General features: G+C 44.9%; 1 protein-coding gene across 1 annotated transcript in view; it reads left to right on the forward strand.

The window, feature by feature from the left end:
- The first annotated feature begins 9,091 nt into the window (after window positions 1-9,091).
- Window positions 9,092-26,000, forward strand: part of kif6 (kinesin family member 6) — a 231,250-nt gene continuing 214,341 nt past the window's right edge. Inside the window, exons 1-3 of the mRNA XM_029641050.2 lie at window positions 9,092-9,265; window positions 15,558-15,667; window positions 18,629-18,703. Of these exons, the coding sequence (XP_029496910.1) occupies window positions 9,107-9,265; window positions 15,558-15,667; window positions 18,629-18,703 (344 nt within the window). The 5' untranslated portion in view covers window positions 9,092-9,106. The remainder of the gene's footprint in view (window positions 9,266-15,557; window positions 15,668-18,628; window positions 18,704-26,000) is intronic.

Here is a 26,000-nt window from a genome sequence, read left to right on the forward strand (position 1 = left end):
GCATGGCTGTCGTCCCAGGAGGAAGCCTCTTCTAAAGACGATGCACAAGAAAGCCCGCAAACAGTTTGCTGAAGACAAGCAGACAAAGGACATGGATTACTGGAACCATGTCCTGTGGTCTGATGAGACCAAGATAAACTTATTTGGTTCAGATGGTGTCAAGCGTGTGTGGCGGCAACCAGGTGAGGAGTACAAAGACAAGTGTGTCTTGCCTACAGTCAAGCATGGTGGTGGGAGTGTCATGGTCTGGGGCTGCATGAGTGCTGCCGGCACTGGGGAGCTACAGTTCATTGAGGGAACCATGAATGCCAACATGTACTGTGACATACTGAAGCAGAGCATGATCCCCTCCCTTCGGAGACTGGGCCGCAGGACAGTATTCCAACATGATAATGACCCCAAACACACCTCCAAGACGACCACTGCCTTGCTAAAGAGGCTGAGGGTAAAGATGATGGACTGGCCAAGCATGTCTCCAGAACTAAACCTAAGCTCCGTGATGTCGTCGTGGAGGAGTGGAAGAGGACTCCAGTGGCAACCTGTGAAACTCTGGTGAACTACATGCCCAAGAGGGTTAAGGCAGTGCTGGAAAATGATGGTGGGCCCAATTTGGACAATTTGGGCCCAATTTGGACATTTTCACTGAGGGGTGTACTCAGTTTTGTTGCCAGCGATTTAGACATGAATGGCTGTGTGTTGAGTTATTTTGAGGGGACGGTAAATTTACACTGTTATACAAGCTGTATACTCACTACTTTACATAGTAGCAAAGTGTCATTTCTTCAGTGTTGTCACATGAAAAGATATACTCAAATATTTGCAAAAATGTGAGGGGTGCACTCACTTTTGTGATATACTGTATGTATATGATAAGACGCTGCTCTACCTTCTTGATAGCACTGTCAACATGGCAGGTCCTACAGGGCACACAGTTTTAATGTATTGTACTGTTTTAAATTTTTTATAAACTGCCTTAATTTTGCTGGACCCCAGGAAGAGTAGCTGCTGCCTTGGCAGCTAATGGGGATCCATAATAAATACAAATACAAATACCTGGAATGCATTTCAATAACAGGTGTGCCTTGTCAAAAGTTAGCTCGGTGGAGAGCTGGCACAGGAAGCACTGGGCCGTGGAGGCGCACTGGAGGTCTGAAGCATAGAGCTCACACAACGAGTCTTGGATGAATACCCCCTGTAGCACGGAAAGTGCGGGGAGCTGGCACAGGCCGCACTGGGTTGTGCTGGCGAACTGGGGATACTGTGCGTAGAGCTGGCGCAGGATATCCTGGACCGAGGAGACGCACTGGAGACCAGGACCGCTGAGTCGGCACAATCCGTCCCGGCTGGATTCCCATTCTAGCACGGCAAATGCGAGGAGCTGGCACAGAGCGCACCGGGCTGTGAATGCGCACTGGAGACACAGTGTGCATCACCGCATAACACCGTGTCTGACCGGTCACACACTCCCCATGGTAAGCACGGGGAGTTGACTCAGGACTAAACCCTGACTCCGCCAATCTCCCTGTGTGCCACCCCCCCCCCACCTTTTTTTTTGGAGCTGCCTCTCGGGCTTCCGTCGATGATTTAACTCCTCGTATCGTCGCCGTTCCTCTTTTGCTGCCTCCATCTGCTCCCTTGGACGGCGATACTCTCCGGCCTGCATCCAGGGTCCTTCTCCATCCAGGATTTCCTCCCATGTCCACTCCTCCTGACCACGCTGCTTGGTCCGTTTTTGGTGGGATCTTCTATAACGGCTCTCGTTGGTAGAATGAAGAGTGGACCAAGGCGCAACATGATAGGCGTACATCGTCTTTTTATTGATGACACCAAAACAAAATAACAAAGACAAAAAAACGAAAGCGCACAGGTCTGTAAGGCTAAGAAACTAAACAGAAAACAAGATCCCACAACCTAATGGTGGAAAAAAGGGCTGCCTGTTTAACGGTTTTCTAGGTGTGAAGGAGAGTCGGACCAAAATGCAGCGTGTAGATTGCGATGCATGTTTAATCAAACAAACGTAACACGAATCAATACAATACACTACAAAAACAATAAACGTAACGAAAACCGAAACAGCCTATACTTGTGTCAACTAACACAGCGACAGGAACAAAGACACTAAGGACAATCACCCACGACAAACTCAAAGAATATGGCTGCCTAAATATGGTTCCCAATCAGAGACAACGATAAGCACCTGCCTCTGATTGAGAACCACTCCAGACAGCCATAGACTTTGCTAGATAACCCACTAAGCTACAATCCCAATACCACCACCAAAACCCCAAGACAAACACACCACAATTACAAAAACCCCATGCCACACCCTGGCCTGACCCAAGACATGAAGATAAATACAAAATACCTCGACCAGGGTGTGACAGAACCCCCCCCCCCCCCCCCTAAGGTGCGGACTCCCGAACGCACCTCAAAACAATAGGGAGGGTCCGGGTGGGCGTCTGTCCATGGTGGCGGCTCCGGCACGGGACGTGGACCCCACTCAGTCAATGTCTTGGTCCCCTCTCCTCGCGTCCCTGGATAGTCCACCCTCGCCGCCGACCATGGCCTAGTAGTCCTCATCCAGAAACCCACTGGACTGAAGAGCAGATCGGGACTGAGGCAGCTCGGGACTGAGGGAAAGCTCGGGAGTGAGAGAAAGCTCGGGAGTGAGAGAAAGCTCGGGATTGAGAGAAAGCTCAGGAGTGAGAGAAAGCTCAGGAGTGAGAGGAAGCTCAGGAGTGAGAGGAAGCTCAGGCAGGTTGATGGATCTACCAGATCCTGGCTGGTGGTTCCGGCAGATCCTGGATGACTGGCAGATCCTGGCTGACTGGCGGATCCTGGCTGACTAGCAGATCTGGCAGATCCTGGCTGACTGGCGGATCCTGGCTGACTGGCGGATCCTGGCTGACTGGCGAATCCTGGCTGACTGGCAGATCCTGGCTGACTGGCGGATCCTGGCCGACTGGCAGATCCTGGCCGACTGGCAGATCCTGGCCGACTGGCACTTCTGGCGGATCCTGGCTGACTGGCACTTCTGGCGGATCCTGGCAGACGGGTGGATCCTGGCTGACTGGTGGATCTAACTGATCCTGACAGACTGGCGACGCTGGGCAGACTGGCGGCGCTGGGCAGACTGGCGGCGCTGGGCAGACTGGCGGTGCTGGGCAGACTGGCGACCCTGGGCAGACTGGCGGCGCTGGGCAGACTGGCGGTGCTGGGCAGACTGGCGACGCTGGGCAGACTGGGAGCACTGGCGGCGCTGGGCAGACTGGGGGCACTGGCGGCGCTGGGCAGACTGGCGGCACTGGTGGTGCTGGGCAGACTGGCGACGCTGGGCAGACTGGTGGCGCTGGGCAGACTGGCGGCGCTGGGCAGACTGGGAGCACTGGCGGCGCTGGGCAGACTGGGGGCACTGGCGGCGCTGGGCAGACTGGCGGCACTGGCGGCGCTGGGCAGACTGGCGGCTCCTTGCAGACTGACAGCTCCTTGCAGACTGACATCTCCTTGCAGACTGGCAGCTCCTTGCAGACTGACAGCTACTTGCAGACTGACAGCTCCTTGCAGACTGGCAGCTCCTTGCAGACTGACAGCTCTTTGCAGACTGACAGCCCTGGCTGTTTCATGCAGACTGACAGCTCTGGCTGCTTCATGCAGACTGACAGCTCTGGCTGCTCCATGCAGGCTGGCAGCACCTTGTAGACTGGCAGCTCTGGCTGCTCCATGCAGACTGGCAGCTCTGGCTGCTCCATGCAGGCTGACAGCTCTGGCTGCTCCATGCAGGCTGACAGCTCTGGCTGCTCCATGCAGACTGGCAGCTCTGACTGCTCCATGCAGGCTGACAGCTCTGGCTGCGCTGAACAGACAGGAGACTCCAGCAGCGCTGTAGAGGAAGAAGGCTCTAGCTGCGCTGAACAGGCGGGAGACTCCGGTAGCGCAGGAGAGGAGAAAGGCTCTGGCTGCGCTGAACAGGCAGGAGACTCCGGCAGCGCTGGAGAGGAGGAAGGCTCTGATAGCGCTAGACAGGCGGGAGACTCCGACAGTGCTGGAGAGGCGAGGCACACTGTAGGCCTGATGCGTGGTGCTGGCACTGGTGGAACTGAACCGAGGACACGCACAGGAAGCCTGGTGCGGGGAGCTGCTACCGGAGGGCTGGGGTGTGGAGGTGACACAGGATGGGCTAGACCGTGAAGGCGTACTGGAGATCTTGAGAGCAGTGCTGGCACAGGACGTGCATGGCTAGGGATGTGCACAGGAGGCCTGGTGCGTGAGACTGGCACCAACTTCACCAGCCGACTAACACGCACCTCAGGACGAGTATGGAGAGCTTACTCAGGTGCCATCAAATCCCCGACACATTCCGTCGGGCGAATTCCATGCAAAAAGCACCAACACAGCAACTCCCTCATTTCTCTCTCCTCCAATTTCCCCATTAACTCCTTCACAGTCTCTGCTTCGCTCACCTCCAACACCGGCTCTGGTCTCCTCCTTGGCTCCTCACGATAAACAGGGAGAGTTGGCTCAGGTCTGACTCCTGACTCTGCCACACTCTCCCTGAGCCCCCCCCAAGAAATTTTTGGGGCTGACTCTCAGGCTTCCTTCCGAGTCGCCGTGCTGCCTCCTCATACCGGCACCACTCCGCTCTCTCCCCTCCAGTTCTTCCTTGGGGCGGCGATATTCTCCAGGCTGAGCCCAGGGTCCTTCTCCGTTTAGGATTTCCTCCCAAGTCCAGAAATCCTTATTGTGCCGCTGTTGCTGCCTTTGGTGCTTCTCCTGTGGCTCCTGCCTGTTGACACGCTGCTTGGTCCGTTGGTGGTGGGTGATTCTGTAACGGTTTTCTAGGTGTGAAGGAGAGTCGGACCAAAATGCAGCGTGTAGATTGCGATCCATGTTTAATCAAACAAACGTAACACGAATCAATACAATACACTACAAAAACAATAAACGTAACGAAAACCGAAACAACCTATACTTGTGTCAACTAACACAGCGACAGGAACAAAGACACTAAGGACAATCACCCACGACAAACTCAAAGAATATGGCTGCCTAAATATGGTTCCCAGTCAGAGACAACGATAAGCACCTGCCTCTGATTGAGAACCACTCCAGACAGCCATAGACTTTGCTAGATAACCCACTAAGCTACAATCCCAATACCACCACCAAAACCCCAAGACAAACACACCACAATTACAAAAACCCCATGCCACAGCCTGGCCTGACCCAATACATGAAGATAAATACAAAATACTTCGACCAGGGCGTGACAGCCTGATGATGATCCCCAATCAGAGACAATGATAGACAGCTGGCTCTGATTGGGAACCACACTCGGACAAAAACAAAGAAACAGAAGACATAGAATTTCCCACCCGAGTCACACCCTGACCTAACCAAACATAGAGAATAATAAGGATCTCTAAGGGACATTCACAGAGTTCAAGTAACAGACATCTCAACATCAACTGTTCAGAGGAGACTGTGAAGCAAGCCTTCATGGTCCAATTGCCGCAATGAAACCACTACTAAAGGACACCAATAAGAAGAGACTTGTTTGGGCATTAGACTGGTGGAAATATGTCTTTTGGTCTGATGAGTCCAAATTTCCAACCGCCTTGCCTTTGTGAGATGCAGAGTAGGTGAATTCTGATCTCTGCGTGTGTGGTTCCCAACGCATGGAGGAGGAGGTATGATGGTGTGGGGGTGCTTTTCTGGTGACACTGTCTGTGATTTATTTAGAATTCAAGGCACACTTAACCAACATGGCTACCAAAGTGTTCTGCAGCGGTACACCACCCCATCGGGTTGCTCTTATTGGGACTGTAATTTGTTTTTCAACAGGATAATGACCCAACACACCTCCAGGCTATGCAAGAGCTATTTGACCAAGAAGGAGAGTGATGGAGTGCTGCATCAGATGATCTGGCCTCCACAGTCACCCGACCTCAACTCAATTGAGATGGTTTGGGAGGACCACAGAGTGAAGAAAAAACAGCCAACAAGTGCTCAGCATACGTGGGAACTCATTCCAGGTGAAGTAGGTTGAGAGAATTCCAAGAGTGTGCAAAGCTGTAATCAAGGCAAAGAATCTCAAATACATTTTGATTTGTTTAACACTTTTGTGGTTAGTACATAATTCCATATGTGTTATTTTATAGTTTTGACGTCTTCACTATATACAATGTAGAAAATAGTCCAAATAAAGAAAAACCCTTGAATGAGTAGGTGTGTTCAAACTTTTGACTGGTACAGTACATGTGAAAATAGTAAATGTTTTAATTACGTCACTTCTTTTTTGAGCCGACTTCGCCGTCGGTCAGAGAGCGGCTCCTGGCTCAGGCCCAGGAGGCAGCTCTGTTCCAAAATGAAGGCAATCGCTTTCCACCCCTTCAAACTCCTCTCACTGGGGTAACCTGGCCCAGAAAAACAAACCTCCTCATAGATATACCCATATAATTAGTAATTAGAATACATAGGATCTCTCTCTCTCTCTCTCCCACACACACACACGCACACACACACACACACACACACACACACACACACACACACACACACACACACACACACACACACACACACACACACACACACACACACACACACACTAACACACACTAACACACACATACACAGTGACAGTAACAATGGTATTATTGGTGGTACCACTGGTGCTACGTGCCAAATAACACCCTATTTCCTACGAGCCCTATGGGCGCTGGTGAAAAGTAGTGTGCTATATAGGTAATGAGGTGCCAGTTGTGATGCAGCTTGAGTGGTAGCTAGCTTCCTGGCAGGATATACTGTATTTGAGAGGCATCCAGGGTTCAGGTGAAATACCAAAATCATCAATTCAAACACTGAATCCGGAGATGGAAATGTGTCAAGGCTACAACCAGACATACTGTAGTAACTACACATTTACACAGATATACACAAACACACACCAATAGTTGTTCCCCTCAAATGTCATACTTTAAACAATATACTGTATGAAGTCAAAACAGTCATACTTCCCCTGATTCTAAAACTATATTCTCAACTTTGCACTATCCCAAAAACGTACAGAATCAAATCAGGCACAAAGTGTGCAGGAGATCCAGAATGGCTGGTCACGGTTCTTGTCGATGACTGAGTAAGAGGGACTTAATCGGTTGGGTACAAGGCTGCGACCTCATGGGCTCTCTTTGCATTCAACAGAGTATATATTTGTTCAATGCTCCTCTTAGGTTTTTTTCTACACACAAAGGTGGTAAGTAGCCTAGCGGTTAGAGTATTGGGACAGTAATCATAAGGTTGCTGGTTCAAATACCTGAGCCAACAAGGTGAAATATCTGTTGATACATCTTTGAACAAGGCACCCTAATTTGCTACTACTATGGCTGAGCCTGTAAAACAACACATTTCACTCCACTTATCTGGTGTATGTGCAGGCACCTCAAATTCACATGAAATGAAGCAAAACCAGCTATCTGACAATCTCTGACCTAGTTCAAGCATCCTGTTACCAGGATGCATGAATTAGTTCCATTCACAATAACCAAAGCATAGCCCAGGGAGTTGGGTGATGATGAGGTAACAGAGGGGTGGGTTAACAGAATGCCACATTTATAATGCACTGAAGATTAATTTAGTATAGAAATCCTGGGGAATGTTTCGAACAACCCCATAACAACAATGTTTAGCCGGTATATTTGTTAAAACAACTAATATACCTACATTTGCACACCACCTGCTGTTTCACTACCAGAAACCACACTTTAAAAATGTGTATTGCTGAGTGAATACATTGTGAAGTATCAGGTGAGTAATGTTAACACTACGTTATCTCCTCATCATCCATATGCATCATTATCCTTTGAATGAGTCAGTTCAGCCTGTTCACAGACACTAAATAGACGTTATCCTCACACATAAACAAAAATAGAAAGGTAGTCTTGTCGCACTATTCTCTTATATCACACAGCTTATCAACATAATGCAGTTTAACATAGTGCACTTTGTTTTAACACATTTTACAGGTTTTGCACTCATTCATCACTGCTTGCTCTATCAGAAAGTAGGATGGCCCTCTGACTAAACGTAGGTCGAAACATTGTGTTTTATTTATTTGTAAAGCCCTTTGCAAAAACCCACATTACTAGACATCTTTACTAACCCATAGAAGTAGAAGTTGCCATACCCAATCGCAAGGATGGCTAACTGGAAATTATGTATGTTGCTACAGTTCTCTACAAATGTATGTATTGGTGCATTTCGGGCAGTTCAGAGTGTTGATTGAGGACCTCTGCTGAGGAATGTGCTTGTTTTTTTTATTTGTTGTATTCCCTTTTTATAAAAGTTAGGTTTGATGAGATATCCTGTAAGAGCTTTTGTGCACAAGCCCCTTCAGTGTCATAAATGTAAAATATTTGGTCATGTGTCAAGTGTGTGCAGAAGGGAAGAGTATTTTATGGCAGATTAAGTGAAATGCTGCAATTGTGGAGGTGAACATGTGCCTGAATTCCTGGAGTGCCATGTTAGGGTGAAAGAGATAGAGTTGGCAAGGGGTGGGGTGTCCAGCATGTCTCCTATCTGGAGGTGTGAGAAGATTGGAAGGAACGAGTGGCGGAGAAGTAATGGTAGGAGAGCCACCACGACTAGTGAAGGTTTCTCATCAACCAGGGGAAAGTGAAACGCTACATGTTAAAAAGGTGGACTTTGTATTATTTATTGCAATGGTCATAAACTGTACAGTACAAGCGGAGAAGTATAAGAAAATTGTAATTATTGTGAACGCAGCTGAACATTTTTGGCGTCTTCGTGATTTCAGTCGAATGTTCTGCCATCACGTATAGGGATCTATTTTGGAATGGACTGTAATTGAAGATGTGGGATGTTTTTTGTTAGTTGATTTGTCTAATTTCGTATGATGTCGTTTTCCCCAATACGTTTTTTATTTTCACATGTAATACCCCGTCCAGCTGGAGGCGGTAATGCACCATTAACGTTTGATACCATCCGCCATTAAACCCGATTGAAGAAGATACAGATGACCAATCACATTCCCTGTGTATTGCCCCTCGACATCACGTGACTCATCACCTGGCAACTACCGCTACAACAAATGTGGAGCGGTGGAGCAGTCATCATAAAAGTTTGTTTATCCAAATGTGAATGCGTTTGCATGAAAACATATGATTCCCAGATCACAGTTGAAGAGAAAATGGTAAAACAGAGCATCCAGATCTTTGCCCGCGTAAAACCCACAAAGAAACCGGCCTCGGTAAGTGCATCTTATTTTGTGCAAGGTTCATTTGGGTTACAGCATAGGCTAATTTGTGAAGTAACGCGTTACATCGTGGAGTTGAGTTTAACAGTAATTGACTATGCATAGGTCAGCTTGCTTTATCCCTCTGCGGTATTCACATGGTTACTTAGCCAAGCCAGCTACTTAGCTAGCAAACAGATTTACCAGTCAGTCAGAATTGCCTGTTTCTGCTCAACTTCGACTAACATGGATAAAGGCAGGCTAACGTTATATTTAGTTAGCTAATTCATTTGCTAGCAATCATACAGTAGGCGTATGTTAATAAGTATATATTTAATATAAGTAGACATGCACTCACAATTGACTGTAGCGCAAATAAAGAAACCACACGCTACCGGTGGCTGAAAACACAATCATCGTGGGATGAACAAGTGACGAATTTCCGGCCAAGGGTGGTCCATTTAAAAATCATACCTCGCCCCTTGCCCTGCAAGTGTTTATCTTTATTTTTTAATATTAACACCAATCAATACAGGAAGTACATGTGGGAACAGGAGTGTGTATACTCGCCAGACATCATGAAACGTCATCAGAAGTGTTCACTTAATTTGAGGGGATAGGGTGTTGGGATGGGCATTCCGGCTCTTTTCAGTGAACCGGTTCGTTCAACTCAGCTCACCAAAACTCGGCTCTTTTGGCTCCCAAACGGCTCTTTAAAAAAATTGGTTTTGTATTGGTTTTGCAGTTTGCGATAAGTTGACTATGATTGGTGTTAAAACAATTCTCATTACAATATTAAATGAAATCATACACTACTTTAACCACAATGTATTTAAAAATGCATTGGTTTGTTATGAAAAAGAATGCTATTAAACCTTTGCATTTAAAGTATAACTTTTTAATATTTTTAAACAAAATGCATATAAATCCAACCATTCAAAGCGATTACAATCTGAACAGCATAATATAATATTGCACCATATCAAAGAAAAATAAATAACAATGTGCAAAACTGCAGCATCCCACTTAAAACATTAAACTGGCCCCTCTTTTCTCTCTCTTCTTTATTGCCATGTTATAACCAGCAGCACACAGCAATGCTGACCATATTTTGCTTTTATGAGAGATTTTACAAGCTGCCTCACTTTCGAGGGGATGTTGCAGTTTATTCTCTCAGTAATTATTTGTCCTCTCAGAGGGAATGGATGTGGACACTGCAGTCTCCCTTTCGTGACTTTAGTAAGCCGTGAGTAGACAGAGGCCTTGTTCTTCCACCAGCTCAGAGGATTTGCAGATCTTTGGAGGAGGGGCTCCTCCAAATAGGATCAGACCTCCATTATGGCATCTGCTGAGGGATTCCTTCGTGCTGCATCCCCAGTTGCTCTCTCGTCAAACAGCATCCAAACAGCAGACATTTGTGGCACTACTGCTGGTGCTTCTGCTCCATCTGCTCCCTCTTCTTCCTGTTGCCCTAGTGCCTGAGCCAGCTGACTGCTGGGGCTGTCCCTCCCTGCTGCTGAGGTTATTCTTTGAAGAGCCTCATCAATCGCTCTGGTATCACTGAAGGCTAACTTCTTAAACCTGTGGTGAAGTGCAGCAGTTTCTGATAGACATTTACATTACATTTAAGTCATTTAGCAGACGCTCTTATCATAGCATGTAATTATATTCCATTCTGTGGAACTTTCTGTCCATTGCTGAACGTAGGGTGTCCGTCAACTCTGTCACATGTCCTGTGGTTACATCTGCTTCTCTCTGGTGGCTGGCTGTGATTGGCTGCAGACCCTTACACAGGAGTATCATTTTTGAGGCTGTCACATAGCTGAAAAGAGAGAACAGTAACTTATTAGTTCAAGTTCATGTTTTGTCTACTGATACTACATTCTCATTTACTGCTCATATACATATATAATACTGGATTAAATAATGATGTAGTAATAACTGCTTACTACTCTCCACTGATCTCCACAGTGACCTGCTCAAAGGGTTCCAGGACTCTGCACACCTCCTCCACCACCTCCCATTCCTCTTGGGTCAGAGCATCAACAGGTGCATTGATAATGGCCAGGGTAGATATGATGGCATCCTTTGACTCAAGAAACAGCTTCAACATATAAAATGTTGAATTCCACCTCGTAGTGCAGTCTTGTTTAGTCCTCAGCGTAGGCATCCCCATCTGGCGTTGTGTAGACTTTAGTTTTTCAGCACCTACTGTGCTGTGGAAGTATTCCACAGCTGCTTTCACTTTGTCCACAGTGGGCTTCATCACCTTCAGACCATCTCTTACAATCAGGTTGATTGTGTGGGCAAGACATGGATGATGGGTCCAGTTGAACATTTTCATGGCTTCAGCTGCATTGTCGCTAACACAACAGACCACTTTTCAACCTGCTTGCCATTCTCTGGCCACTCTCAATAGTTCCTCTGCCAAGTTCTCTGAGGTGTGTCTGTCGCTGAACTCAAAGCAGTCCAGAAGACAGCTAGACATCGAAAAATCTTCAATGAAGTGACATGTAACTGACATGTAAGAAGAAGTTACCCTTGATGTCCAGCAGTCAGTGGTTAGGCAAACTGCAGTAGCTTTTTGGACTCTTTCCCGCACTGAAGCCTGTGTGCTCTCGTGCAGTTGTGGAATAAGTGAAAACCCCAGGGAAGGATACCTTCCTTCCTCACTCGGCCTTAGCCCTGCAAGTGTAAACTCATCAGATGTCATGATAGGTCATCAGAAGTGTCCACTTAGTTTGAGGGGAGAGGGTGTGTCTGTTAAGTTTTTGGAATGCAGCCCTTGTCTCATACAACAATTCTGCCCCCTTTTTAGCTATGACCACACTGTCCTGTTCTATAGTATAGTACGGTATGGGTGTAGCCTAAAAGGTAGGCATTCAGCTCAGGGTTAGGCTAATCTCTCTAAAAGTCTAGAGACTGTAGACCTAGGCCTGTAGCTAGTACCATTTAGCCTATTATTGCAACTACCCACGGTATTGTGTGCTGCTCGTTGAGTAGGCCATCAATCCTTAACCACACAACAAACCTTGCCCTGGATTTGAGTATTCAATGGTCTTCCCCATCAGTGTTCTCCCCTAATCACGAGAGTGCCTTTTATGTCCTTTAGACGTTGTGTGTGTGTATATTTTGATAAAAATACTTCGAATAGACGTGTGTTTTCATTCCAATAAGTTAGCTAGGCCTATTCGTTTTCTCTTTACATCCCAATTCTGGCATGTCCCATGTTTGTGTCTAATTTCTAGGAAGATTTGAACTCAATTAACCCATTTTCACCATCATTGTAATGGATTAGTTAGCTAGCCCATTTAGTTGATTAGTGATTCATTTACATTTGTCTCTCAGGGAAAAAGGGCAAGCCTGTAATGAGAACTGACATCTGGTTTTAATTTGGTAAATCTATACAATTATTTTCAAAATAAACATTGAACATCTGTCATCAAATCATAAAAGCAGGTGAGCTGGTTCTACTCTGGCTATTTTCTGGTGTTTTTGTGGTGGAAAACTGAGCGCGTCAAGCATTACACGCCAACCCTGTTACCCATAGATAGGCTAGAAATGGATAACAAGTTCAATTTTGGTATTTTGTTAAGCTTGCATTCAATTAGCTTTCCATGTTCCACACAACAAGCTTCCATTCATCCTGTCACAAGAGGAGTTATGGCTGATTTAAAGAATAAGTCGTTAATCCTTTCACTTTAATTGTCCCCTTTTAACCTCTTGAGATGGGAAAACATGTTTATGACAGAAGGTGACATACAGTGTCTTCGGAAAGTATTCAGACCCCTTGAGTTTTTCCATATTTGTTGCATTACAGCCTAATTCTAAAATTGCTTAAATAAAACAATCTACACACAATACCCCAATTCAAAAACAGGTTTTTAGAAATGTTACCAAATTGATAAAAAAATAGAAGACCGATATACCTTATTTACATAAGTATTCAGACCATTGCTATGAGACTCGAAATTGAGCTCCGGTGTATCCTGTTTCCATTGATCATCCTTGAGATGTTTCTACCTGTGGTAAATTAATTTGATTGGACATGATTTAGAAAGGCACACAACTGTCTGTAAAAGGTCCCACAGTTGACAGTGCATGTCATAGCAAAAACCATACCATGAGGTCAAAGGAATTGTCTGTAGAGCTCAGAGACAGGATTGTGTCAAGGCACAGATCTGGGGAAGGCTACTAAAACATTTTGCAGCATTGAAGGTCCCCAAGAACACAGTGCCCTCCATCATTCTTAAATGGAAGAAGTTTGGAACCACCAAGACTTCTTAGAGTTGGCCTCCCGGCTAAACTGAACAATCGGGGGGAAAGGGCCTTGGTGAGGGAGGTGACCAAGAACCCAATGGTCACTCTGACGGAGCTCCAGAGTTCCTCTGTGTTGATGGGGGAACTTTCCAGAAGGACAACCATCTCTGTGGCACTCCACCTATCAGGCCTTTATGGTAGATTGGCCAGATGTAAGACACTCCTCAGTAAAAGGCACATGACAGCCGGCTTGGAGTTTGACAAAAGTTACCTGAAGACTCTCAGACCATGAGAAACAAGACTCTCTGGTCTGATGAAACCAAGATTGAACTCTTTGGCCTGAATGCCAAGAGTCACATCTGGAGGAAACCTGGCACCATCCCTACGGTGAAACGTGGTGGTGCCAGCATCATGCTGTTGGGATGTTTTTCAGCAGCATGAACTGGGAGAATAGTCAAGCTCAAGGGAAAGATGAATGGAGCAAAGTACAGAGAGATCCTTGAAGAAAACCTGCTCAAGACCTCAGACTGGGGCGAAGGTTCACCTTCCAACAGGACAATGACCCGAAGCACACAGCCAAGACAATGCAGTAGTGGGTTCGGTTGTACCGAGTCTCTGAATGTCCTTGAGTGGCTCAGCGAGAGCCCAGACTTAAACCCGATCGAACATCTCTGGTGATGATGCAGCCACCACTACTCTTGAAAATATCCAGAGTAGTTCTCAGTAATGTATTGGATTGGCCCTAAACATAACATTTTGTATTCAGAACAAAAAGTTAATTACTTTGCCACATTTTTTACAGTATTTACTTTAGTGCCTTGTTGCAATCAGAATGCATGCTTTGGAATATTTTCATTCTATACTCGCTTTCTTATTTTCACACTGTCAATTAGGTTAGTGTTGTGGAGTAACTATTAAAGAGATGAGATGGTCATAAAAAAACAATATTAAACGCTATTATTGTACAGAGAGTGAGTCAATGCAACTTATGTGAATTGTTAAGCACATTTTTACTCCTGTACTTATGTAGTATTGCCATAAGGGGGTTGAATAATTATTGACTCAAGACATTTCAGCTTTTCATTTTTTATGAATTTGTAAACATTTTGAAAAACATAATTCCACTTTGACATTATGGGGTATTAGGTGTAGGCCAATGAAAAAAAAATCTATATTTAATCAATTTCAAATTCTGTCTCTAACTCAACAAAATGTGGAAAAATACAAGTAGTGTGAATACTTTCTGAAGACGCTGTATATGATTTAGGCCTAGCCAGTCTCAATAATACATATTTCCTGACCCAGCAGTCTCAATAACTGTGATTATATTTCCAATTGTTGGATATCTTCACTCTGGCTGGATTCCAATATGAATTACACATGCTACCAAAATGTGACTTGCAGGCCTGATGTGGCCTGTAAACCAGGAGTTTCAGACCATTGCATTAGGGTGTAACTAAGCCTTAAAATAATTGCCTAATGGTAATGTAGAGACTCACTTGGTGAATGCTACAGGACTGAAAAGCCAATGAATACAACAACCACATCTCTGTTGCTAACAATACAGTTATGGATGGTAATAATTCACTCGAAAGGCAAGGCACACTGGGAAATATACAAACAAGGTCCAAGAAATTCTCAAATTGAATTGTATGTTCACTCAACCTAAAATTCAAAGTTGAGTGAACATATCATTTAACTTAAGAATGAGGCCTGTGTTGGTTCAGCTATATAAAATATTGAGCAAACTCACAATAGACTCACAATTGTACATTGAATCAACCCACCCACGTAATGTATAAATGCCTCATGAGTTTAGTACAACCGCTTTAACCTAAACTTTTCCATTGTTTGTTTTTGTCATCATTTGAGTCTACACTGCATGTGGGGCCAAGCACTGTGTGACCACAATGCATTTCTATTCTCTGAAATAGCCCTATGTCTATTGTTAACAAGCTAGCCTTGCAACAACTGTTTAGGCCTAGCTACAATACGTAATGATGTCTGACAACGCAAGAATAACAAGCTAACACGGTTCTTCCTTCAGGTATACTGTGTGGACAATGGGGAGCCGGCGGGTTCCATACTGGAGTTCCTGGTACCCAAGGACCTGGCTGACGGCTTCATAAACAACAAGAAGGAGACCTACAAGTTCAGGTGAGCATCGGGCAAACACACATCACATGCATCATGGATCATGGTATTTCTATTGTCATTAGGCTTAAAACCTAAAGGCTCAGGTGTAGGGGCTTAGGTTATGACTTTCAACACGTTTTCTACCACAGCGACATGCTGTGGTAGAATGAAGTTGAATGAAAATGCATTTTAGCTGACACTGGTATATGGTTGTCACTGTATGGTCATGTTGGGAAGGATTTAACCACTAGCTCTAACCCTACCCCTGCGTTTAAGCCTAAATAGTTGCTCATCAATTCCTTCTGGTTGTTAGCGGGATATCCACAGAACTACATAAAGGGCAGAGTGTCTGTGCAAAAGCATTTGCCCGGCTACCAAAACTCCTTGGTCTGGCCAAACGCTACGCCACGAACACGGATGTTAGTTTCTTCTTCGCAATGAGTCTGGATCTGAGTATCTCCCACGACCCTTCACCGAATGCAAAAAAAAAATGTATATATATATAGTCCGTCAGATTGGTCCAGAAAACAATGGTTTGGCTTTGATCATTGGCTTTGATACTCTGATTGGGTCGTCTTTAACCAATTGCAAATTACTTTGTTTTGTAAAACGCCCCTCGTCACCACAAACAACTTCAATGATGACAGTCTCAGACTAAAGTATGTAGTGAACGACAGAGCAGTGGAATAATTTAGTGTGTGTAACAGGCAACAAAAGCATAGACATACTTCTCTTTTCACATAGGCCTACCTAATGGCAAAGATACAATGTCTGATTCACTGTGGCGGTGAAGCCTGCTGTCCTTATAATACAGGGCAGAGCCCTTCATGCCACGCTTCCAAGCCCTCAATTCACAGTTCTGTAGTCAGCCGTGGCTATTGAGAGGCCTCTTAACCACAACAGCCTTTTAATAGATTGCGGAAGTTCCCTTGCGCTTGTTGGAATAAAATCCCTCATGGAAGAGCATTAGGGGCGGACTGCTCCCGATAGATCTTTCCCATCTTCCCAGGGACATTATTTGGGGTGTGGCTGGCTTTGAAGATGACTTAGCCTAACTATGCCCACAGTTTGGAAAATAATAAATATAAAAAGGGGTAAATGAGATTGCTACAATGATTTTGGGACTTTTATATAAGTAATATGTTTATTCTTGAATAATATAACAGAAATACACTGTATAAAGAAAAGTATGCGGACACCCCTTCAAATTAGTGGATTTGGCTATTTCAGCCAGACCTGTTGCTGACAGGTGTACACAATTTTGCACACAGCCATGCAATCTCCATAGACAAACATTGGCAGTAGAATGGCCTTACAGTGACTTTCAATGTGGCACAGTCATAGGATGCCACCTTTCCAACAAGTCAGTTGGTCAAATTTCGGACCTGCTAGAGCTGCTCTGCTAAACTGTAAGTGCTGTTTTTGTGAAGTGGAAACATCTAGGAACAACAATAGCTCAGTTGCGAAGTGGTAGCCCCACACAAGGTCACAGAACGCTACTTGCACACTCATCTTCTGCACATCTATCACCCCAGTGTTGAATTTGCCATACTTTAAAAATTTCGCCACTATGGCCTATTTATTGCCTCACCCCCCTTATCCTACCTCATTTGCACACACTGTATATAGACTTTTCTATTGTATTTATTGACTGTATGTTTGTTTATTCCATGTGTAACTCTGTGTCGTTTATCTTGGCCAGGTCGCAGTTGTAAATGAGAACTTGTTCTCAACTAGCCTACCTGGTTAAATTAAGGTGAAATAAAATAAAAATAAAATGGGACTGCCGAGTGTTGAAGCGCGTAGTGTGTAAAAATTGTTGTACTTGGTTGTAACACTCACTACCGAGTTCCAAACTGCCTCTGGAAGCAACATGAGCACAAGAACTGTTCGTCGGGAGCTTCATGAAATGGGTTTCCAAGTCCGAGGAGACCCTCACAAGCCTAAGATCACCATGCTCAATGCCAAGCGTCGGCTGGAGTGGTGTAAAGCTTGCCGCCATTGGACTCTGGAGCAGTGGAAACGCGTTCTCTGGAGTGATGAATCACACTTCACAGTCTGACAGAGGAATCTGGGTATGGCAGATGCCAGGAAAACGCTACCTGCCCGACTGCATAGTGCCAGCTGTAAAGTTTGGTGGAAGAGGACCAATGGTCTGGGGTTGTTTTTCATGGTTCGGGCTAGGCTCCTTAGTTCCAGTGAAGGGAAATCTTGTTGCTTCAGCATACAATGATATTCTGTGCTTCCAACTTTGTGGTAACAGTTTGGGGAAGGCCCTTTCCTGTATCAGCATGACAATGCCCCCGTGCACAGAGCGAGGTCCATACAGAAATTGTTTGTTGAGATCGGTGTGGAAGAACTTGACTGGCCTGCACAGAGCCCTGACCTCAACCTCATCGAACACCTTTGGGATGAATTGGAACGCCGACTGCGAGCCAGGTCTAACATCAGTGCCTGACCTCACTAATGCTCTTGTGGCTGAATGGAAGCAAGTCGCAACAGAAATTTTCCAAAATCTCATGGAAAGCCTTCCCGGACGAGTAGAGGCTGTTATAGTAGCAACAGGGGCATAGCTCTGTCTATGAATTTTAGAGTGGTTACATTTCTCTATCCCCATCCCTCAGCTGTTTACCAAATCAGCGGCTGGTGACGGATTGCCCCTTTAAGGAGTACGTTCTTCAGTTCACGTTTTGGGTTTATTTAATAAGATATTTGTCTCAAATATTTGTCTCAAAATCCTTTTTTTACTTGTCCTTTGTATTGGCCTACTGGAGATCATGGGCTGGTTTCCTGGACTTCGATTAAGCCTACATCTGGACTAAAAAGCATGCTTAGAGGAGAATCTCTACTGAACATTATTTTCAGTCCAGGCTGTAACCCCGGTCCAAAGTGTTAATTTACTGCTGTGCATAGAAGTAATGATTTCTCCTCTATTTAAAGTACAGTGTGTGGAAACTCATTTATTTTCCCACTTCCCTTCAGGTTCCAAGAGGTGTTTGATCAAACAGTCAAGCAAGAGGACATATTTGAAGCCATCGCCAAGCCAGTGGCAGACAGGTGAGACACCCTTTAACTTGTTTTAAACTTCAAGTTTAGAGTGAATCTTTGAAATGTTTTGTTCTAATTTCATGCTAACCACTTTAACAAGCTACTGTGTTGGATATCTGACATTCTTGAAGGTAGACCTAATAACTGGACGACCAAAAGAAAAATACCAACAATTGTAGGCAGGCACTGTTTTGGCAGTGTGAATCCCTATTGGGGTTTTTCAACAAAAGTACAGTTGCTTTCTCCATTGTCTGTGCTCCATTCTATTCTACACTGTGCTTCCCAGTCAAGATTACTACTTAGACTTATAGATACAGGTGAAATGTTTAAGGTGGGCCTAACTTCTCCACCAAAAAGAAAACCGACCCAAAAAAACTGAAAACCTCTAATGACAGATCTAGGATCAGCTTCCTTTACCTCAAACCCTAAAAAATGAAAGGAAAACTGATCTTGAGACAGTGCTCAGGAACAATGTTCACCTACACACCATTCGTTCACCCCTAGGGCCTCTCTTCAATGTTGCAGCAAGGCCCGGACCACACAGACTTCTCCAGGCTTGTTGACGGGTAGCACGTTGCTCTGACAGTAAGCTGAGCTAGTGCGGAGATGGAAATGAAAATGAAGGGAGGCTGTGATTTTTGGTCCAAACCACAAAGTGGTGAACTAGCAGATGGGGTCGCACACTCTGCTATCCTGTGCATGCGAGAAGCCTCTCGCCGCAATGCAGCAGGTATCCTTCGCTGAAGCTCATCATCATCATTTTTGCGCTACTATATGTAGATTTCCCAGTTATTGGGCTACCCCTCCCTAATTTATAGTGCTCTTCAGTAATAGTTGTGCACAAAATCTAATATTAAGGTTTTGCTCGCCTGAGGTAGAGTATCTCCTGATAGCTGTAGACCACACTATTTACCAAGACGTTTCATCTATATTTTTCAACAATCCGATGCTGGCACTAAGATGGCACTCAACAAGCTCATCCAGAGGCGGCGCTTCCAGTGGCCGGGGACTTTAATGCATGGAAACTTAAATCCGTTTTACCTAATTTCTACCAACATGTTAAATGTGCAACCAGAGGGGAAAAAACTCTAGACCACTTTAAATCCACACACAGAGACTCGTACAAAGCCCGCCCCCCATTTGGCAAATCTGACCTCCTGCTTACAAGCAAAAACTAAAGCAAGAAGTACCATTTGACTCGCTCAATAAGGCAGTGGTCAGAGGATGCAGATGCTAAGTTACAGGACTGTTTTGCTAACACAGACTGGAATATGTTCCCGGGATACTTCCGATGGCATTGAGGAGTACACCACTTCAGTCACTGGCTTCATCAATAAGTACATCGATGATGTCATCCCCACAGTGACCGTACATATTGGGGCGGCAGGGTAGCCTAGTGGTTGGAGAGTTGGACTAGTAACCGAAAGGTTGCAAGTTCAAATCCCAAGCTGACAAGGTACAAATCTGTCGTTCTGCCCCTGAACAGGCAGAACAGGCACTGTTCCTAGGCCGTCATTGAAATTAAGAATTTGTTCTTAACTGACTTGCCTAGTTAAATAAAGGTTAAATAAATAAATAAATAAATACCCCAACCAGAAGCCATGGATTACAGGCATCATCTGCACTGAGCTAAAGGGTAGAGCTGCCACTTTCAAGGAGTGGGATTCTAACCTGGACGCTCATAAGAAATCCTGCTAAGCCCTCTGAGGAACCATCAAACAGGCAAAACGTCAATACAGGGTTACTGAATTGTACTACACCGGCTCCGATGCTTGTGGAATGTGGCAGGGCTTGCAAACTGTTACGGACGACAAATAGAAGTACAGCCGCAAGCTGCCCAGTGACACAAGCCTACCAGACGATTTATAAATTACTTATATTCTCTCTTCGAGGCAAGCAACTCTGAAGCATGCAGGAGAACATCAGCTGTTCTGGACGACAGTGTTATCACGCTCTCTGTAGCCGATGTGAATAAGACCTTTTAAACAGGTCAGCATTCACAAGGCCGCAGGGACAGACAAATTACCAGGACGTGCTCTCTGAGCATTCGCTGACCAACTGGCAAGTGTCTTCACTGACATTTTCAACCTCTCCCTGAAAGAGTCTGGAATACCAACATGTTTCATGCAGACCACCCTGTGCCAAAGGTAACCTGCCTAAATGATTACCGCCCCATAGCACTCACGTGCGTATGGCCCAGTACATCACTGGGGCCAAGCTTCCTGCCATCCATGACCTATAAACTAGGCTGTGTCAGAGAAAATGTTTTTGTCAAAGCTTCCAGTCATAGACTGTTCTTTCTGCTACTGCACGGCAAGCGGTACCGGAGTGCCAAGTGTAGAACCGAAGGGCTCCTTAACAGCTTCTACCCCCAAGCCATAAGACTGCTAAACAATTATTCAAATGCCACCGGACTATTTACATTGACACCGCCCCACCTTTACCCATACCTACATGTACAAATTACCTCGACTAACCTGTACCCCTGCACTTTGACGTTACCCCCTGTATATAGTCTCATTATTGTTATTTTATTATTACTTTGAATTTTTTACATTAGTTTATTTAGTAAATATTTTCTTAACTTGAACTGCATTGTTGGTTTAAGGGCTTGTTTGTAAGCATTTCACGGTAAGGTTGTATTCGGCGCATTTGACAAATACAATTTGATTTGATATGGAATCATGTAGTAAGCAAAAAAGTGTAAAACAAATCAAAATATATTTTCAATTCTTCAAAGTAGGCACCCTTTGCCTTGACAGCTGTACCTACTCTAGGCATTCTCTCAACCAGCTTCACCTGGAATGCTTTTCCAACAGTCTTGAAGGAGTTCCCACATGTTGAGCACTTGTTTCCTGCTTTTCCTTCACTCTGCGGTCCATCTCATCCCACACCATCTCAATTGGGTTGAGGTCGGGTGATTGTGGAGGCCAGGTTATCTCATCAAATCACGTGCGCCGAATACAACAGTGAAATGCTTACTTACAGGCTCTAACCAATAGTGTGAATAAAAGGTGTGTGTGTGTGTGTGTGTGTGTGTAAAGAAATAAAACAACAGTAAAAAGATATTTGAAAATAACAGTAGCAAGGCTATATACAGACACCGGTTAGTCAGGCTTATTGAGGTAGTATGTACATGTAGGTATGGTTAAAGTGACTATGCATATATGATGAACAGAGAGTAGCAGTAGTGTAAAAAGAGGGGTTGGCAGGTGGTGGGACACAATGCAGATAGCCTGGGTTGGCCAATGTGCGGGAGCACTGGTTGGTCGGGCCAATTGAGGTAGTATGTCCATGAATGTACAGTTAAAGTGACTATGCATATATGATAAACACAATGCAAATAGTCCGGGTAACCATTTGGTTACCTGTTCAGGAGTCTTATGCCTTTGGGGTAAAAACTGTTGAAAAGCCTTTTTGTCCTAGACTTGGCACTCTGGTACCGCTTGCCATACAGTAGTAGAGAGAACAGTCTATGACTGGTGTCTTTGACCATTTTTATGGCCTTCCCCTTCCTCTGACACCGCCTGGTGTAGAGGTCCTGGATGGCAGGCAGCTTTTCCCCAGTGATGTACTGGGCCGTACGCACTACCCTCTGAAGTGCCTTGCGGTCAGAGGACGAGCAATTGCCATACCAGGCAGTGATGCAACCGGTCAGGATGCTCTCGATGTTGCAGCCATAGAACCTTTTGAGGATCTGGGGACCCATGCCAAATCTTTTTAGTTTCCTGAGGGGGAATAGGCTTTGTCGTGCCCTCTTCACGACTGTCTTGGTGTGTTTGGACCATTCTAGTTTGTTGTTGATGTGGACACCAAGGAACTTGAAGCTCTCAACCTGCTCCACTACAGCCCTGTCGATGACAATGGGGGTGTGCTTGGTGCTCCTTTTCCTGTAGTCCACAATCATCTCCTTAGTCTTGGTTATGTTGAGGGATAGGTTGTTATTCTGGCACCACCCCGCCAGGTCTCTGACCTCCCTATAGGCTGTCTCGTCGGTGATCAGGCCTACCACTGTTGTGTCGTCTGCAATCTTAATGATGGTGTTGGAGTCGTGCCTGCCAAGCAGTCGTTGGTGAACAGGGAGTACAGGAGGGGACTAAGCATGCACGCCTTGCTACCTACCCTCACCACCTGGGGGCGGCCCGTAAGGAAGTCCAGGATCCAGTTGCAGAGGGAGGTGTTTAGTCCCAGGTTCCTTAGCTTAGTGATGAGCTTTGAGGGCACTATGGTGTTGAACGCTGAGCTGTAGTCTATGAATAGCATTCTCACATAGGTGTTCCTTTTGTCCAGGTGGGAAAGGGCAGTGTGGAGTGCAATAGAGATTGCATCATCTGTGGATCTGTTTGGGTGGTATGCAAATTGGAACGGGTCTAGGGTTTCTGGGATGATGGTGTTGATGTGAGCCATTACCAGCCTTTCAAAGCACTTAATGGCTACGGACGTGAGTGCTACGAGTCTGTAGTCATTTAGGCAGGTTGCCTTTGTGTTTTTGGGCACAGGGACTATGGTGGTCTGTTTGAAACATGTTGTATTACAGACTCATTCAGGGACATGTTGAAAATGTCAGTGAAGACACCTGCCAGTTGGTCAGCACATGCCCGGAGCACACGTCATGGTAATCCGTCTGACCCCGCAGCCTTGTGTATGTTGGCTTGTTTAAAGGTCTTACTCACGTTGGCTACGGAGACCATGATCACACAGTCGTCCGGAACAGCGGATGCTCTCATGCATGCCTCAGTGTTGCTTGCCTCAAAGCAAGCATAGAAGTGATTACTCGTCTGGTAAGCTCGTGTCACTAGGCAGCTCGTGGCTGTGCTTCCCTTTGTAGTCTGTAATAGTTTGCAGGCCCTGCCACATCCGACGAGCGTCGGAGCCGGTGTAGTATGATTCAATCTTAGCCCATTATTGACGCTTTGCCTGTTTGATGGTTCGTCGCAGGGCATAGCGGGATTTCTTGTAAGCTTCCGGGTTAGAGTCCCGAACCTTGAAAGCGGCAGCTCTACCCTTTAGCTCAGTCCGAATGTTGCCTGTAATCCATGGCTTCTGGTTGGGGTATGTACATACAGTCACCGTGGGGACGACATCCTCGATGCACTTATTGATAAAGCCAGTGACTGATGTGGTGTATTCCTCAATGTCATTGGAAGAATCCCGGAACATGTTCCAGTCTGTGATAGCAAAACAGTCCTGTAGTTTAGCATCTGCTTCATCTGACCACTTTTTTATAGACCAAGTCACTGGTGCTTTCTGCCTAAATTTTTTCTTGTAAGCAGGAATCAGGAGGATAGAGTTGTGGTTGGATTTACCAAATGGAGGGCGAGGGAGAGCTTTGTACGCGTCTCTGTGTGTGGAGTACAGGTGATCTTGAATTGTTTTCCCCTCTGGTTGCACATTTAACATGTTGATTTGGTAGAACTGATTTAAGTTTCCCTTAAGTTACCACTTCTTCTTATTGGTGTCCTTTAGTAGTGGTTTCATTGCAGCAATTCGACCATGATGGCCTGATTCACGCAGTCTCCTCTGAACGGTTGATGTTTCTGTTACAGCATAGGTAACTCTGGGTCTTCCTTTCCTGTTGTGGTCATCATGAACGGCAGTTTCATCATATAGCGCTTGATGGTTTTTGCGACTGCACTTGAAAAAACTTTCAAAGTTCTTGAAATTTTCCATATTGACTGACCTTCATGTCTTACAGTAATGATGGTCTGTCATTTCTCTTTGCTTATTTGAGATTTTCTTGCCATAATATGGACATGGTCTTTTACCAAATAGGGTAAAAGACTGTATACCCCCCTACCTTGTCACAACACAACTGATTGGCTGAAACGCATTAAGAAGAAGGAAAGAAATTCCACAAATGAACTTTTAACCTCTTGCTTCTACTCGGGACGCTTGCGTCCCAACTAGAGCTCTGGAAATGCAAATGCGCTACGCTAAATGCTAATAGTATTAGTTAAAACTCAAACGTTCATTAAAATACACATGCAGGGTATCGAATTAAAGCTACACTCGTTGTGAATCCAGGCAACAAGTCAGATTTTTAAAATGCTTTTCGGCGAAAGCATGAGAAGCTATTATCTGATAGCATGAAACAATACACGACAACTCAAAAGATCCGCAGGGGACGTAAACAAAATAATTAGCATTTCGGCGTTACACAAACCGCACAATAAAATAGAAAACATTCATTACCTTTCACCATCTTCTTTGTTGGCACTCCTAGATGTCCCATAAACACTATTGGGTCTTTATTTCGATTAAATCGGTCCATATAAAGCCTAGATATCGTTATATGTAGACTGTGTGATAAACGAAAAAAACATTGTTTCAAAACATAACGTCATTTTTTAAAATTCAAAAAGTCGACGATAAACTTTCACAAAACACTTCGAAATACTTTTGTAATGCAACTTTAGGTATTAGTAAACGTTAATAAGCGATAGAATTCATCAGGAGGCGATGTAAAGATCATTAGCTGTCCGTCTGGAAAAATGTCCGGCTAGAAACTCAACGAAAATATCCGGTCCTAGACCTGAAGAAATACGGTGCCTTGCATGTGTTTGACCAAGAAAAAACTCGAAGGGAAATGACAAGACTCTAGACACCGTGTGGAAGCTGTAGGTACTGCAACCTCAGTCAATTAATTGTGGTTCACCTTTATCAATGGGTTCAAGTAGCGCATGGATATATTTTCCCATTTTCAGTGATCAGTTTTTCCTGTGCTTTTCGATGTAAATGCCGTTCTGGTAAAGCCACAGCAGTGATTTAACCAGTTTTATAAACGTCTGAGTGTTTTCTATCCACACAGACTAAGCAAATGCATATACTATATTCCTGGCATGAGTAGCAGGGCGCTGAAATGTTGCGCGATTTTTAACAGAATGTTCAAAAAAGTAGAGGGTAGAAGAAAGAGGTTAACAAGGCACACCCATTAATTGAAATGCATTCCAGGTGACTACCTCATGAAGCTGGTTGAGAGAATGCCATGAGTGTGCAAAGCTGTCATCAAGGCACAGGGTGGCTACTTTGAAGAATCTCAAATATAAAATATATTTTGATTTGAACTCTTTTTTTTTTTTTTTGCCTACTACATGATTCCATGTGTGTTATTTCATAGTTTTGATGTTTTCACTACAATGTAGAAAATAGTTAAAACATAGATGAATAGGTATGTCCAAACTTTTGACTGGTACTGTATATATAATCTCAGTGGTCTGAGAAGAACAACATTGGCAGGGAAATTCAGGTGTAGCCAAGAAATATATTGGGCCTATTTAGCCTAGTGCACAAACCTCAACATTAGCCA

The sequence above is a fragment of the Oncorhynchus nerka genome, linkage group LG28 (assembly GCF_034236695.1).
Source record: "Oncorhynchus nerka isolate Pitt River linkage group LG28, Oner_Uvic_2.0, whole genome shotgun sequence".
Taxonomy (NCBI): Eukaryota; Metazoa; Chordata; class Actinopteri; order Salmoniformes; family Salmonidae; genus Oncorhynchus; species Oncorhynchus nerka.